Genomic DNA, 14772 nt, shown 5'->3' with positions numbered 1-14772 from the left:
CACTCTCCCCTCGGCGTATACAGGTTAAGGAATTCTTCCCTTGTTTCCTCCACCAAATTCAAGCATTGTCGAGTTTCTTCCAGCAATTCCTCGGCACTCAGCCTACTAGGTGAGTGCACTCCCTCCGTCTGTGCCTCTTCACCCCTTCGGTGCCCCTCGGCAATCTGCTGAAGTCTCTGTCTGCATTATGCTTGCTGTGTTAAGATTAAAATTTCTTTTGTTGTACTTAGTTCATTCTTATCTTTCACCTTATTCCAATCTTTGTTTGGCAAATTCGGCATCAATCTTCATATCATTCCTTCATTCCAGGTACGTCTGGCAACGGCGCCAAATGTTTACCGCATAGGGTAAGAAGTTCAACACAAGTATAACACGATTCAATTCCGAACAGGTACTTTATTCATGTATGCATTCGCAAATTACAATGACTACAATGATTTCCGATTACAATGATGCTTCCAAAGTCCATCTCGGACGTGTACATATACCTTTCCGAAGGGGTGACTCAAGCGTCACGCGCCCGTTTGGATACTACTCTACCCGTCGGCTACACTATACATTTTACCGACAACATTTGGACACTTAAGCTGATTGAAGATATTGAGCAGCAGGTTAACATGATGATGCCTTTGTCATTGATGTCAATGGGCAAGAGAATGCATGAAAAACATCTCCTGAGAATGGGGAGACAAGCATCTCCAAAGAATAGGGGAGAGTTGTACATGAAAAGCATTCAATGAAGAAAGTATTGATGTCAATGGCGAAAGTATATCAATGGGGGAGTACCAGCACTGATGAAGAGTTGTTCTTGAGAAATTCAGATTTGATTGACAAAGAGGATTTGAAAAAATGACAGCAGCAGCAACAGCAAAGTTGAATGAATGAATGAAAGATTTTTAATGACGTCCACTAGGCCATAAGCCTAAGAGACCCACATAAAACTCCCTAGTCAGTCTGATGTGATTTCTCCAGGCTGTCCCTTTTGTTGTGAATCTGCATAAGTAAGATGGCCCCCTTGAGGAGTCTTGGTCCTTTGAAAAGGTCTTCTATGCTGTTTACTTTTAAAGTTTCTTTGTGCTGGTTGCAAATGTCCTCGTATGCGATGCAATCCTTCAAATAGTGCCACTCCGTTTCCACCACTCCCTTGTTGCAAAATCTACAAATTTTGTCCTCCCACTCTTCCTTAGGGACCTTCCATCTGCCAGTTTCAAATCTCAAACAATGTGATCCAGATCTCAGTTGGGCGATTAGGATTTTTGCCTTTCCTTTAATCTTGGCTCCTAAATATTCTTTGTCGTCATGCTCGTATGTGGGATTAAATTCTTTAACATAATAGGCTTTTTTTCTACCTAACTAACTTGCCCACATGGCAAATCTGATTTTTTCTGCCACCTATTTTTTTATTTCTAAATTGTTTTCCGAACACTCTTGGTAGTCAATGTTCCACTTGTTGAACCATTTATTGTTTTGTTTCTTCCATGTCTTCTTCTAACGAACTAGTTCTTCGTCGATCACCTTACTAGGCCAGCAATGTGCATCCATCTTACCCACTTTTTTTAGATAGCTCAACAATCTAACAATTGTCGAGGCCTCCACCGGGAGCATGCCTACCTCCCCAAAAATAATTTTGTAAGGAACCGTTGATTTGATTTTGAGATTAGTTGTGATGAAGTGCTTCTGAATTCTTTCAATTTGCCACTATTTATGCTTTGATACATTGTTCCCGCATACCTCGCTGCCATACAAAATAACCAGTATCACCAACAACCCAAAGAGGGTTTCCTTAATCTTCCAGTCCCATAACCCCGCTGTCCTGCACCTGTTCTGAAGAAGATAAAAAGCCTTCCATCCACCTCTATCCTTTTTGATCTGCATGTTTTCCAACTTAGCCGGTAATGGAAATCTATCCCCAGATACTTGTATTCTTCTACAATTTATAGAGCTTTGCTATTAGATATGAGAGTGCATTGTTGTTTTCTTTTCCTCAAGAAAAAGACCATGATCTTGGTCTTAGATGTGTTGACCTCCATCCCTATCTCCATGCAAAAGGTTTCTAAGTTCCTCAAATGTTCCCTCAACCCCTGTGCTATTTTAGCAATGAGAATAAGGTCATCACCGTAAAGAAGTAATCTAATCACATATTCAGCCAGTCGAATTCCCTCTCCGTTGGCTTTGTTCAGCCATTCCTCTAACTTGTCAATATAGAGGCCAAACAAGGTAGGAGATAACGGGCATCCCTATGTCGCTGCCAAAACATTCTGACGTGCCCTCTTTGGTTATGATTTTCGATTTAACTTGTTCATTAAGTTTATAAACAGCAGGCCTATACTCTACTAGGACCTCCAATTCTTCCATCTTATTCCATAGTTTATCCCTAAGAACGGTGTCAAAAGCTTTCTTGAAGTCTACAAAGCAGCAAAAAGCCTCTTCCCCTTGTTTATCCCACGCTTTCTCAATGAGGTATCTTAGGGTAATGCAATGATCAATGATGGAATGTTTTGGTCTGAAAACTACCTGACCCATAGTTCTTTTTCCTTCTTTTTTTGCCCATCCGCTAATTCTCCGCTCTACCATACTCCCGTAGAGCTTTCTTAATAGGCGGTTCACCATGATGGTATGGTAGTTGGAAGGATTTTTGACATCCCCGCTTTTATGAAGAGGAATACATTGGTGGTCCATTCCGTGGGAAAGTAGCCTTGCATGACCTTATTAAAAATGCTCTTGATGTGCAGGGTCAACAAATTTGTCCCCCACTTTAGAAATTCAACCTACAGCTCATCAATATCCTGAGTTTTTCCACTCACTAATCTCCTTATCCCTAGAGTAATGTCTTCATCAGAAAATAGTGAAGCCAAGTTGTTGATAGTGGGGAGTGAAACTTCACCCTCTGGTCTCTCATAAAGAGTTTTTGCATATTTTAGCCATTGGGAATCCGTAATTTTATTTTCAACATGTTTTCTAGCTTGTTGTAACTTCCTCCAAAAATCTTTAGAATTGTGCTTTCCTAAAATGATTAGCTCCTTCCTTCGGTTAATCACATATTCTTCTTTTTTGTATTTGATCAGTTGTTTGTATTCTTTGATGATTATTTTGTTTTCCTTTCTCCCTTTAAAGTTTCTTTTTGCGGCCTTGCATTCTTCATCATACAATGGGTTAGCCGGAAAGGTGTTTGAGATGCTCTTCTTTATCCTTGTTCTCTTACAACCCTTTTGCGCTTTCTAAATTAGTGGGATCAATGAGCTGTTGCAGATGTGGTTTTTCGTATCATTGTTTTCCTTGAGATTCATGATGTCATGATGCATTTGGATCTATTGTTCAAAAGCGGTGCAAAATATTTTTTTATTTTCATTGTTTATAAAAATCTTGCCCTCTTTATGTCCTTTTGTGCTGCCATCTAGGACCTGATCACTTTTTAGCCTTTTGACTTTCATATTGTATTTAATATAGGGGGACATATGGTATGAATTTAGTTCCGTAGGACATTATTCAATTCTGAAATCAGCTACCTTGGTGATGGTTGATTGCGAACATATCATATAGTCCACCACACTTTGTCCATTTTACGTTTTACAAGTGATTCTGTTTGATTTTGGCCACATCTTCATACCATTACAAACAACTAACCCATGGAAGCTACATAGCACTAAGAGTTCAGCCCCAAAGTGAGACACACCACCTTTTTCGTCCTGTGAGGTCCTTTTACTGATACTGTCATCATCTTCTTTTAGCCACAAGGGGTTGTTGTCCTCTGTTAGATTATTGCCTAGCTGGATAGATTGGTTACTCGCAATCCTAGCATTAAAATCTCCTATAAGGATTGTGTTACCAGTATGATTAAAAGAAACACATCTTTCTTTAGAGCTGCAAATGGGTCTTTGTTGTCTACGTTTCTCTTTTTGAAGAATTTAGAGCTTTTTGGTGCAAAATAGCACGCTGCCAGCCATGTGATCTCCTCGTCATCCAATTTTCAGCCATATAAATTGTTTATTTGGGTCATCTTTCTCTAATTTTATGTTTTTGTTCCATGTGTCTTTTATCAAGATAGTAATCCCTCCATGACATTTACCTGTCTTTGTTTCTTCATTCCAAATAGAGAATTTATGGTACCCTTCAAAATCTGGAATCCTACACCCTCCATGTTCATGTGTTTCTATGTGACAAATAATGTCTTGCCCCTTAGCTATGGGCCCCAACCCCGATCCTCTTCTCCATGGATAGCCTCTACAATTCCACCTCACCATGTTTAGATACTCTCATGGGGCCCTAAGTTCCTGTTTCTGATTTGTTGATTTATCAACAATCTGTGCTTTATCATTTTTCATCAAAGCCCATTGCTAGCAGCCCTTGCTGATTTTACTTTCTCCCACTCCTTCCTCCTTTCCTCTTGCTGGTTAATGGTCAAATCCTCGTCTAAGTATATTTGGGTGTCTTTGAGTAGCCCCCTGTTCTTCAAGATTGCACTCTTGTCTTCCATGCTGCTTAGAGTAACTCTCACGTGTCTGTTTTTCCCTGTTCCCATGCTTCTCCCAATTATGTTTGCTTGTCGGATTTTACCTATCCAATTTAGTTTGTCCCTAAGGAAGTCATGTCAAAATCTCCATTTTTTCACATTCCCTGTAGTCTTGTAAGCCTTTGATAATGATGTTTACAGCCTTTTCTTGTATTTCTTTCTCCTCTTTGATTTGTCTCCTGACTTGTTTTTGAATGACTTCCTTTTGTTTCGTGGACGGTTCATTGACCATTTGTGCCCATTATTTGGCCTCTTTTATTTGTTCTTTTAGTTCATTTTCTCTTAGCACCATGCCTTCTAATGTTGCCTGAACTTCTTCAATTTTTGTTGTGTTATCTGATTTAGTTATTTTTTCAAAGTTGTTTTCTATTGTCACTTTCCCTTCATTTGAGGCTTGTTTGAGAGTGATTATCTCTTGCTGACCTCTCTCGATGTCATTTTGAAGGCTTAAAACCTGCTTTTTCATCCATTTGTTTTCGGGTTCCAAACAGCTCATGGACAAAATAAAATAGAAAAAAAGGAAAACAGGGGAGAGTTTGCAGAATCCGACCTATAACAACCACTATTCGGAACTCTGTTATCTGTACTCGAAACTCTGTTGTAAGATAACCATGTTGCTTCTCATGCCCTTGTTGCTGCCCTTGCTGCTATGCTGCTATGTTGATGAATGTTGAAAGGAATTGTATTTGGTATTCATGGAACTTAGATGTTTTTCATCTATGTTGCCATCATTGCCAAAGGGGGAAATTGTTAGCATGAATGCTGATGATATTCCTATGGGGGGGTATCCTAGCATTGCTGAAGCATTAGGGAGATTGTTAGCATGACTGTGTGTTGCATTCATGACTATGTTTGTCATTGATGTCAAAATACTAATGATTCTGTGAAGACTAACGGAGTAGCAAACAAAGATAGAGACCATACGATTCGAGGATTGAAGATGAGATCAAGCGAAGTTGAGGACATGTTCTACAGAGTGTCCTGATGACATGGCTAAGAGCGCATGCAGAAAGTCGAAGACTGATAACATTTATTCAAGATTTATAGAAGACAATTTACAGATAGAGTTCCCAAGAAGTGGTTTCTGGTAATTGGATTATATCTCCTAACAGGGATAGGATCTAGTTGAGCGCAGTTAGACAGAGGTAGAAGACACTATGATGATGATGATAGTGAGTGCGCAAAGTTTGAGGTCACATGTGTGAAAGATTTGTAAAGACCATGAGCCGATAGTGTTATGTAATTATGAAAAGATGTAATGTAGCGTGTATTGTTTTATCTTAATGAGGTCCTATTGTAATTGTAATTGAGAAAGCCTCAAGGCCGACTCAACAAATTATTTTGAGGGCTTGGTATAAAGGATAGTTATTTTCCTTGTGATTGTAAACGAAGTAAGTGTTGATGTTGAAATAGAAAGTGAATTGTAAGTGCGAGTTATATGCGAGTAAGAGATCGAAGGGATTCTTGTGATGCAAGTTTACGGATCTAGTATCGAGATCTGATGAGTATTTGTTGTAGCAAAGGCACAGTGAATGAGCACAGTGACTATATTTAGCAAAGAGTGCTAGTGGATAGTTGATCAATTCTATTATTCTGAAAGGAATAATATAGAGGCCAGTTGGACAGTGAGTTTGTGGTCTTGCCCTTGAACTTGTTTGGACAATGGGTCCTTCTGCCTTCTACAACTCCTAACAAGGCTAGCACAACTTCTAACAAGGTTGGAATCTCCTCACAAGGATTCAAAGTCTCCTAACATGGACTGATATGCACTAAATGTATTTCATTGGCTCCTAACATAGTCCATCCTCTTACAAGGAACTTATATATTAGTATATCATTTTGTGAGTATCATCCCCACCGGGGTTTTCCCTATGATCAAGGGTGTCCCTAGTTAACATATTTGGTGTTATGTGTATGTTTATCTTCTTATGGTTGTTATTTATGCCGATCACATGTTTGAGAATTACTAAGGTTAATAATAGTTGTATAGCTTAGATAACTGATTCACCCCCCCCCCCCCCCCAGTTATCTTGGTGGACTTTACTTTCTAACAGAAAACCCTTCCAAGTAAAATCTCCACGCTCCAAAACATCAAGCTAATATATTATTCAGCAACAATTTACAATACATTTTCAAGCTCTAATCCTTCACATGGAGATTTACATCTTGCTCTATCCTAGAGAAAATCCGGCAACATAACCTTGTGAAGTGAACTCTTCTTCTCTCTCTAACTTCTCTTTAGCAACACATTTTATTTATCGAGTTTTCATGCAAAAGGAATCTATTTCTAAAGCATCTACTTCAATGTATTTACATCTTATTTCTAGAAACTTCCTTTATGCATAACTCTTGCATAAAATACAAATCCAAGAGAATATATTAAAAGATAAACTTTCTAATTTTTACTCCAAGTCTATCCTTGAAGAAGATTTGGTCCCATTATGCATCTTTCTCAGAAATGCACAAGACTATCTAGTCTACAAAGGAGATTACCAAATCAATTTCCACACCAAATGGAAATATATGACAATATCTATCCAAATCTTAGAACCTTCTAAGTGGGTGCCAACTTCCTAGAAAATAAGGAATATGCCATCTCATCATATGCCATGTAGGATGACACATCACCAAGAGGTCCCTCAAAGTGAATGACAACTTAGGAAGTTAATATTTTAAGATAAATCAATTAATTAAATGGTTCAACATGTTAGGACTCTATAGTTGAGACACCTTAATCCCAACACTAATCACATGTTAAAATAATGTGTCTTTGGACAACTAGTTTTAGGGCAATTTAAATGTACTAAACATTTTTTACAATGGGCGCTCATTCACAGTCTTATATCTATTTTATCCATAGTGACAACCAGATTATTTCCCAGCTTTATATATTCTTCATATACACAAAGAAAAGGTCTTTAACAACATAGGCTTTCAAATACAGTTCCTCCTCCTTTTGTTGTCTATGTTTTGTTAGGCTATATTAATTGATATCGGGGCTTGGAATCGGCTCTATCCTTCGTCAGATTGAAGGTCGATTCTTCAACCATTTTGCCCTTGATAATACAGAGGACTTTACCATGAGGTATCTTGCAAATAAATTACGGACATCAACTTCAACTTTAACAAAGGTCTATTATAGCCTGAGTTGTCAAGCAATGTAAAAGAACCCAAAGACTAACTAACGATTAAACTGTTCAAGCGGACAAATTCAATTGTTACTGATTGCTAATATTTATTTGAGTGCCAAAAGACGTAAAATCAAAAATCATTTTTGTCGAACTAATACTTACTTGTAGTCCTCATTCTTGATAAACTCCACCACAATTTCCTTCTCTGGTTGAATTTGAAGCATCTTCATTGTGAGACACATAAATGGAGTAGCCTTTCGGTTCCCTCCAAACGTTCCTCCAAAATGGTCAAGTTCCATAGCTTTGTCCACCAACGTTTCAGCTGTCAGGCCAAAACATTGCTCCTTCCAGTAAGGATTCTGGTAGATTTTGGACCGCAAAATTTTCTCCACTAGATTTTGAGGGTTAGTGCCATGAACACTCTTGGCTGCTGGATCTGTTCTGTTTGCCATCTCTCAGTTACCTTTTCCCTATCAAATTATACAACAATTTGCCTCCACTTCATCCAACCCTAGAAAGACATTGAACTCTGTCAGAAACTACACAAGGGCTCACAATCTGAATTTCTTTTTATTCATGTAGTTCTTTTTCCATCCATGGAATCTCCTTTTTTTCTGTTCATCTTATAATCGTTAAGAAAACATTGAAATAATAGGATTAATATAAATTTCTTGCAGAGTGAACGCAGTGGAAAGATCGTCTCGCTTGAATAGAATAGACGGTGTTGTCGTTGATATATTTGAAGCAGCCCATTGGAATGTTGTATTGCGGTATGAAGAAGAAAGGGCAGTCTTAAGGAAAAAGGGACGAGTATCCGTGTACCCTTATTAAGTCGAGGGGAGCAAATTTGCTTCTTAATATTTAGATATTTTCAATAAATTTGACACTCTTAAGACTTATAATATCTTATGATATGTGTTCATATGCAAATTTTGAATTCATGGTCATATTTGTTATTTTTACACTTTTGAATTTTAGATAATAATTAAAAATTTGTTAGATTGTATAAATCGATTGGCTACTAACTAATATATACATTTTATATTCAAAATTTGTCAAGATATTGAATTTTTCAATTCACCTTTAAAATAGAGAAAAGTTTGATGTTGAGTTTTTCAATTCACCTTTAAAATAGAGAAAACTTTAAAACTGGAAAAATCAAATGTCTTGATGCATCTCGACATATTTTAAATATAAAGTATACATTAGATAGTAGTAATCACAACGTGCATAACACATTGAATAAATTTATTTGATTAGGGTTAATATTTTGTGTTACAATTTATATCATGGTAAAGGTTAGCATTAGGGTTAGAGTTTGGTTTAGAATTATTATTATAATTAGGGCTAGGGTTGTGTTAGAGTTGGTCTTGGGTTGAGTTAGAGTTGGGCTTAGGGTCATATGTTTTTAGTAGAATTATAATTAGGATTCGAATTTTTATTATAATTATAATAAGTTTCAGGTTATGAATTATAATAAGGGTTGGAATTGTAATTGTAATTATGTTAAGTGTAAAGATTTAGAATTTGGTAAGCTATGGTTTGAGTTAGTGATAAGGTCAATGTTAGGATTAAGGTCAATATTAGCATTACAATTAGAATTTGGTTTGATTTATGATTATGGTTAGGGTCAGGGTCAATATGAGGGTTGTAGTTTTATGTTAAGGTTGGGTTTATGATCATGGTTAGGGTTTAATATCGGCATCATAATTAGCTTATGGTTAGGAGTATAATTAGAGTTACAGTTAGAATTTAGTGTTATATGTTGCATGGATTAATATAACTAGGGTTATTATTAAAGTTAGAGTTTAGGGTTAGGGTTTATATCATAGTTAAGGTTAAGATTAGATTTAGGGTTTAGTTGAGATTTATTATTATGATTATGGTAAGAGTTTAGAGTTTAGGGTTATGGTTAGAATTGTGGTTAGTGTTACAGTTTATATGATATTTATAATTAGGATTAGCATTAGGGCTTGCATGAGGGTTAAGGTTAAGATTATAGTTAGGGTTAGTATTTAAATTAGGTTTTAGCTAGGGTTAGTATTTAAATTAGGTATTAATTAGGATTAGGATAAAGTTTATAAGTGTTAAAATAAATTAATAACTTAATTATTAAGTCATCTAAGTTAAGTCATTTTGACTTAATCATTAAGATAATTTATTTCTCTCTTAAGATGTCATTTTATACATAAGTGACATTTAATAATTATCTTAATTATTAAATTATTATTTTTAAGGTTTCTTACTTAAGGTTACTAGATCTCATATTTAAGGATTGGTCATTGCATCTTTTTAATTCATTTGAAATTTGTTTGATCTGATAATATAATCTTTCAAATTTTTAGAGCTCAAACCCTTACTTTATTATTTCATTCTTCTCGGTGATAGGTAATCTTTGCACGTAGGTGATCTTGACTTCATGAAGCTAGATTGACAACTTCTACATAGTATTAAAGCATTGACCTTCTATAGCTTATTTTGGTTTTTGAAGTTTTGGATAGCTAGGATTTGTATGGATGGATCACAATTGTTTATTATTATTTTATGGAATAGGAGAGCAATTTTATAGTGCAATTTGAGCCCAAGTAGACCTCACCATTGGATTTTTAGCCCCCCAAAACTTATACTTCTATATAAAATTTGTCTAATTTGGACATAGTTGACTGGTGAGGGAAACAATTGCCCCAAGGCCATATGACCTTGGTTACGAAAAGTGAGGTAGCGATTTTGTTTAATACAATTGTTTTAAATTGATTTTATTAAGAAGTGCATATTTATCACAAAGGGGGCACATGTGCATGTTTTAAAAAAGCAGGGGCAAGGTTCTTTAAAGACGAAGAAACACACAGGTACCATGTTTATGCAGGGTGGTGGAACCATCAATTTTTAGAAATAATTTGACATTAAAGCTTCATTTTTGCTATTTCAGAAGGGTGTGTGTGAAGGGCATGCAAAACAACAAAAATAAAGATTTTATGGGCATGATGCAAAAGTTGGTGTGAACTAGCAAAATTTTGCCAAATCGCAAGGGGAAAGCTTAACATGGCATGAAATCGCAACTAATCGCTATTTCGAAGTAGGTTCCCAATAGGCCTTGCGAATTACAATTTTGATTAATGAGCACAAGATACCTTGCAAAGTAGCAAGTTTTCAAAATTTTGCAGAGGGTGTTGGTATGACCCTAAGAAATGGCAATTTTTGAGGTTTCAAGGAGCATGCAGAGTGTACAATGTGAAATGGAGATTTTTACCAAATTGTAGGTGTTGGTTGAAGTTGTATACCAAAAAGTAGGCACACTTCTATAAACCCTTATTCTCAAGAATATCCATGAAAGAGAGCATCTCAAAAGGCAGCTTATAGCTCTTTATCTATTATGTGCAAAGGTACAAAATAAGAGTGTGATGACTCTCAAATGAACCAAGCTATGAAACCCTTGCAAGGTGCACCATAGAATGAAAGATTCAAAGATGAGAGCAAGAGTTCTAGCACCAAGAGTCACTATGCAAATGCAATGCAAGCTAAACTAAGATAATGTATAAGATGTAAGCTAGTCTAACAAATATGAAGAGTTACAAGCCTCATATTTAGAATATATGATCTAAATTGAAGTGTCCCTCGTGTTTGTAGTATGTACCTTCTTATATTTTGATTCGAGAGATACTTGATATTCTTATTATTATTTTTATATTTTGAGATGACATGAGGGTCGAATGTTATACTTTGATTTCAGTATCATAGATGTTATACTGCTATGATGTTTAGTTTATCATATTTGCATGTTGCTACCATTTTGAGATGACAGTAGGTTTATGATGATATCTGATTGTCTAGTATTTTGGATATATGTGGATTTTATGCTATGGTGATTTACTTCATTCATGTTTCATTATGTTTTATGTGAACGTGAGTGATGTAAATGGGTTACTTCAATATGATTGAGTAAATGGTTAAATTAGGTATTTAATGCATTTATTGCTTCGGCTATAACATTATATGCAATTGCACTTGATCATGTGTTTTAGTGTGCAAGATTTATATCCCTAGCAGTGGCACATGGAGTTAGTGATTCAGCTATTCATATTTTACCAATGTCATCCCTGTATGGTCGACGTATCTTTATTTTAATTGTTTAATTAAACCTTCTGATGATTTGATTAAATCCAAAATCATTTGCATTATGTGACTAGACTAGTGAGCGTGTTTATGCATTTAGCAATTCACATTATCATGAAAGTTGTTAAGAAATTTATGTGATTTTGGGTTTTCAAGCTTTAAATTGTATTGAATTTAATTTATGGAAGCTTTGTCATAGACGAATTCCTATTACTAGGAATAGCTTGTTTTTGTTTTGGTCGATTCAAGGTTTAACTAGGTTGGGCTAGTTATTTTCCCTAATTGATTATTCACATGAAAAGTGAATAACTATTGAAAGAGGAAATTAATTGCTCACTTCTCACTTTTGCAAAATACAAAAAGTGAGAGCTTTTTTGAGAATCCTCTTCTGGAGGATAATGTTTATGTTTGTTGTGAGAGCTACGTGCATGGGATCTTTGCGAGGTTAGTCTCGTTGGATCCAGCTCAAGGAGACCTTATTGTGTCATGATTTCTGACAGCTGCTACAAGTTATTTATTTTATTGTGTTGTTTCTTGTTTCAGCCTCTTTTGATGTCAGGTAGGACTCTCCCATTTTCTTGTTTCAACTCAGATTCTATATCTATTTTTGGTAGTTATTTGTTTGGAGGCTGAGAACTAGTGTTCCCCTCCATTTTTGTTTGTTCTAACTGCCCAGTTGGTCAGGTATGAACGTTTTCCCTATTTTTGGGATGGGGGTTTGGGATTTCAAGTTGTTATGCTGGTCATTTTTGCATATGGTGTTCGAACCAAAATTTTATTGGATTTTCATGGCTTTTGTGCCCAAAGACCAAATGGGTTTTATTTTCAATATTTTTGAGTTTTGGGGTTTTTACAGCGATTTGTGTGTCACCCAGTTTTCTTGAGTTTTCTTGGCATGTTATTGATCATCCACTTGGATCATCTGTAGGATGTTAGTCAAATCATTTTTGCACTTTTTATGTTACATCGGGATGCATGTCAGATCCATCCTCCCAAGTTGTTATTTGATTGATTATGATTTATGCTTGTGTTCTCATCCAACCCTTGTGTTTTGATCTTCGTGATGGTGGTGTGCCACACATGAGCACGTGCACATTCCTTTATCGAGTGACTTGCGAGGCACAATCTCCTATTGTATTTCAGTGGAACTATGTTCACTTGGGGTTGGGTTGGGAATATGCATGCCAATGGGCACTCATCGTGTGATGAGTATGGGTATGTGGGGTAAGGTCAGTGGAGGGGCTTTTAACGCATCTATGGTGTCCTAGCCTAGGTTGGCATTAGGAAGTTTCTAATAAGTGATAACTTAACAAATTGTTAGAGAATTAAACAACATAATACTGTTAAAGTCGGCCTCTTGAGGATGGCACTGAGGGGAATGGTCAGTGATACATACTCCATGCAGTTAAGCAGCAAACGCAACATGTCAGCCTCCCAAGGGAATATTGAGGGGAACGGTTTGTTAGCATGTTGCCAACTCTCCACCAAGAGTCCCTAAATAGTTACCCGTAGAGTGTTTGACTAGGACATGTTGTACTTGCATTATTGCATGGTCTTGGTTTCAGTCATCATTATTGTCTGGCGTGAGTGGTAGCCATGGATATTTATTTTGGTGTGTTTGTGGTTAGATCATTATCTCTATCAGCACGATGAGAGTAGACCCATGATTTTTGCATGGTTAGGAGGTGTTGGTACCTTCACCACTGTTGGGGACTAGTGTACAAAGATAGTTATTTATTCCAGTATGATTGTTGCTTGTTGTTACACTTGGTACTTTAGGTTCTGAAGTATGTTTTCTTGTGTTTTATGCTTACATTGGAATGCTTGGATATCATGTTAGATGATGTTAGTTTAATTGATGCATTCTTGTATTATGGTATTTAGCATATGTTAGATGATGAGTTTGATTTGTAGGATTATCTCATGCTTTACTCTTTAGCATGTTAGATTTCCTTATTCTAATGTTGTAAGTTTTAGCAGTGACATCATCGTAAGATAGCTTCGACGATCTGGTCAGTAGTTTGGGATATTATGCGTGGGGAATGGCTAGGACCTTCGGGCTCTCATGATGTTATTACAGTTGGGAGGAACCATGTACTTAGCTTATTATTTCAATATATTGAGATGTTGCTTCTGGTTATTTCCCTTCACTACTTTGTTAGATGGTTAGATTCAGTTTCCACCTTTCAATTATTTATTTCAAATGACTTTTCCTTGACTATGGATCCAGTACTCCCTGGTGTGGAGGTTCTATTCTCCTATTTTATCCTTTGATTTGTTCATAGAATATTTATTTTTGTTCCTAGGCAACCATGCATCAGCATTGGGCGATACTTTAAAGTATCGCACACCCAAAGGAGAAATATCATGTGATCCTTGATGGTATCACATGCTGTAAGGATAAATGTCGTGCGATTTTGTAAAGTATCACACACCCATTGGAGAAAGGTTATACGATACTTATGAAGTATTGTACACCTTCTTGAGAAGTGTCGCCCAAACCCTAAAGGTATCACACTCCTTCATTAGAAAGGTCATATGATACTGGAAAGTATCGCACGATGCTGAATTAAATTATCGCCTCGATTTTGGAAAAACCTATTAGGGCAGACAACTGGCACTTTTCAATTTGACTGCAAGTTTTTCTAAGGTGTTTTGGCTACCCTTTACAGTGTTCTTGACTGCCTTGGAATTGTATTTAAAATTTGGTATGTTTTTGAATTCAAAATTGATTGCATCCTTCTATGGTTAGTCATTTTGGTTAGTAGTGGCATTTGGAGATCCGTTGGTGGTTGGATGTTTTTTTAGTCTTTCATTACAATCTTTATTATCCTCATATGTTGTATGTTGTGTGCATCCATACTTGTTTTAAAAATATATATCTTGGCTTATATTTATCCTTGTTCCAAGGATCTTCGGTGGGGCATTACATCCCCGCTCAGAGATCCTTACCCTGTACACCCATACTTATCACACGATGAGTATGGGTATGTAGGGTAAGAATATTCGAGCAGGGCA

At 36.4% G+C, this 14772-nt stretch overlaps 1 protein-coding gene across 2 annotated transcripts in view; it reads right to left on the bottom strand.

The window, feature by feature from the left end:
• Positions 1–8352, bottom strand: part of LOC149570566 (PRP38 family protein) — a 131896-nt gene extending 123544 nt beyond the window's left edge. For both annotated transcript variants that reach the window (XM_089823155.1, XM_089823156.1), the window contains exon 1: positions 7804–8352. In XM_089823155.1, the coding sequence (XP_089679281.1) occupies positions 7804–8093 (290 nt within the window). In that variant the 5' untranslated portion in view covers positions 8094–8352. The remainder of the gene's footprint in view (positions 1–7803) is intronic.
• Positions 8353–14772: the final 6420 nt, after the last annotated feature.

The sequence above is a fragment of the Cupressus sempervirens genome, chromosome 3, assembly GCF_028749045.1.
Source record: "Cupressus sempervirens isolate cs-2001-9-10 chromosome 3, ASM2874904v1, whole genome shotgun sequence".
Lineage (NCBI taxonomy): Eukaryota > Viridiplantae > Streptophyta > Pinopsida > Cupressales > Cupressaceae > Cupressus > Cupressus sempervirens.
The sequence above is the reverse complement of the archived record's forward strand: the minus strand, read 5'-3'. Positions and strand labels throughout refer to the sequence as shown.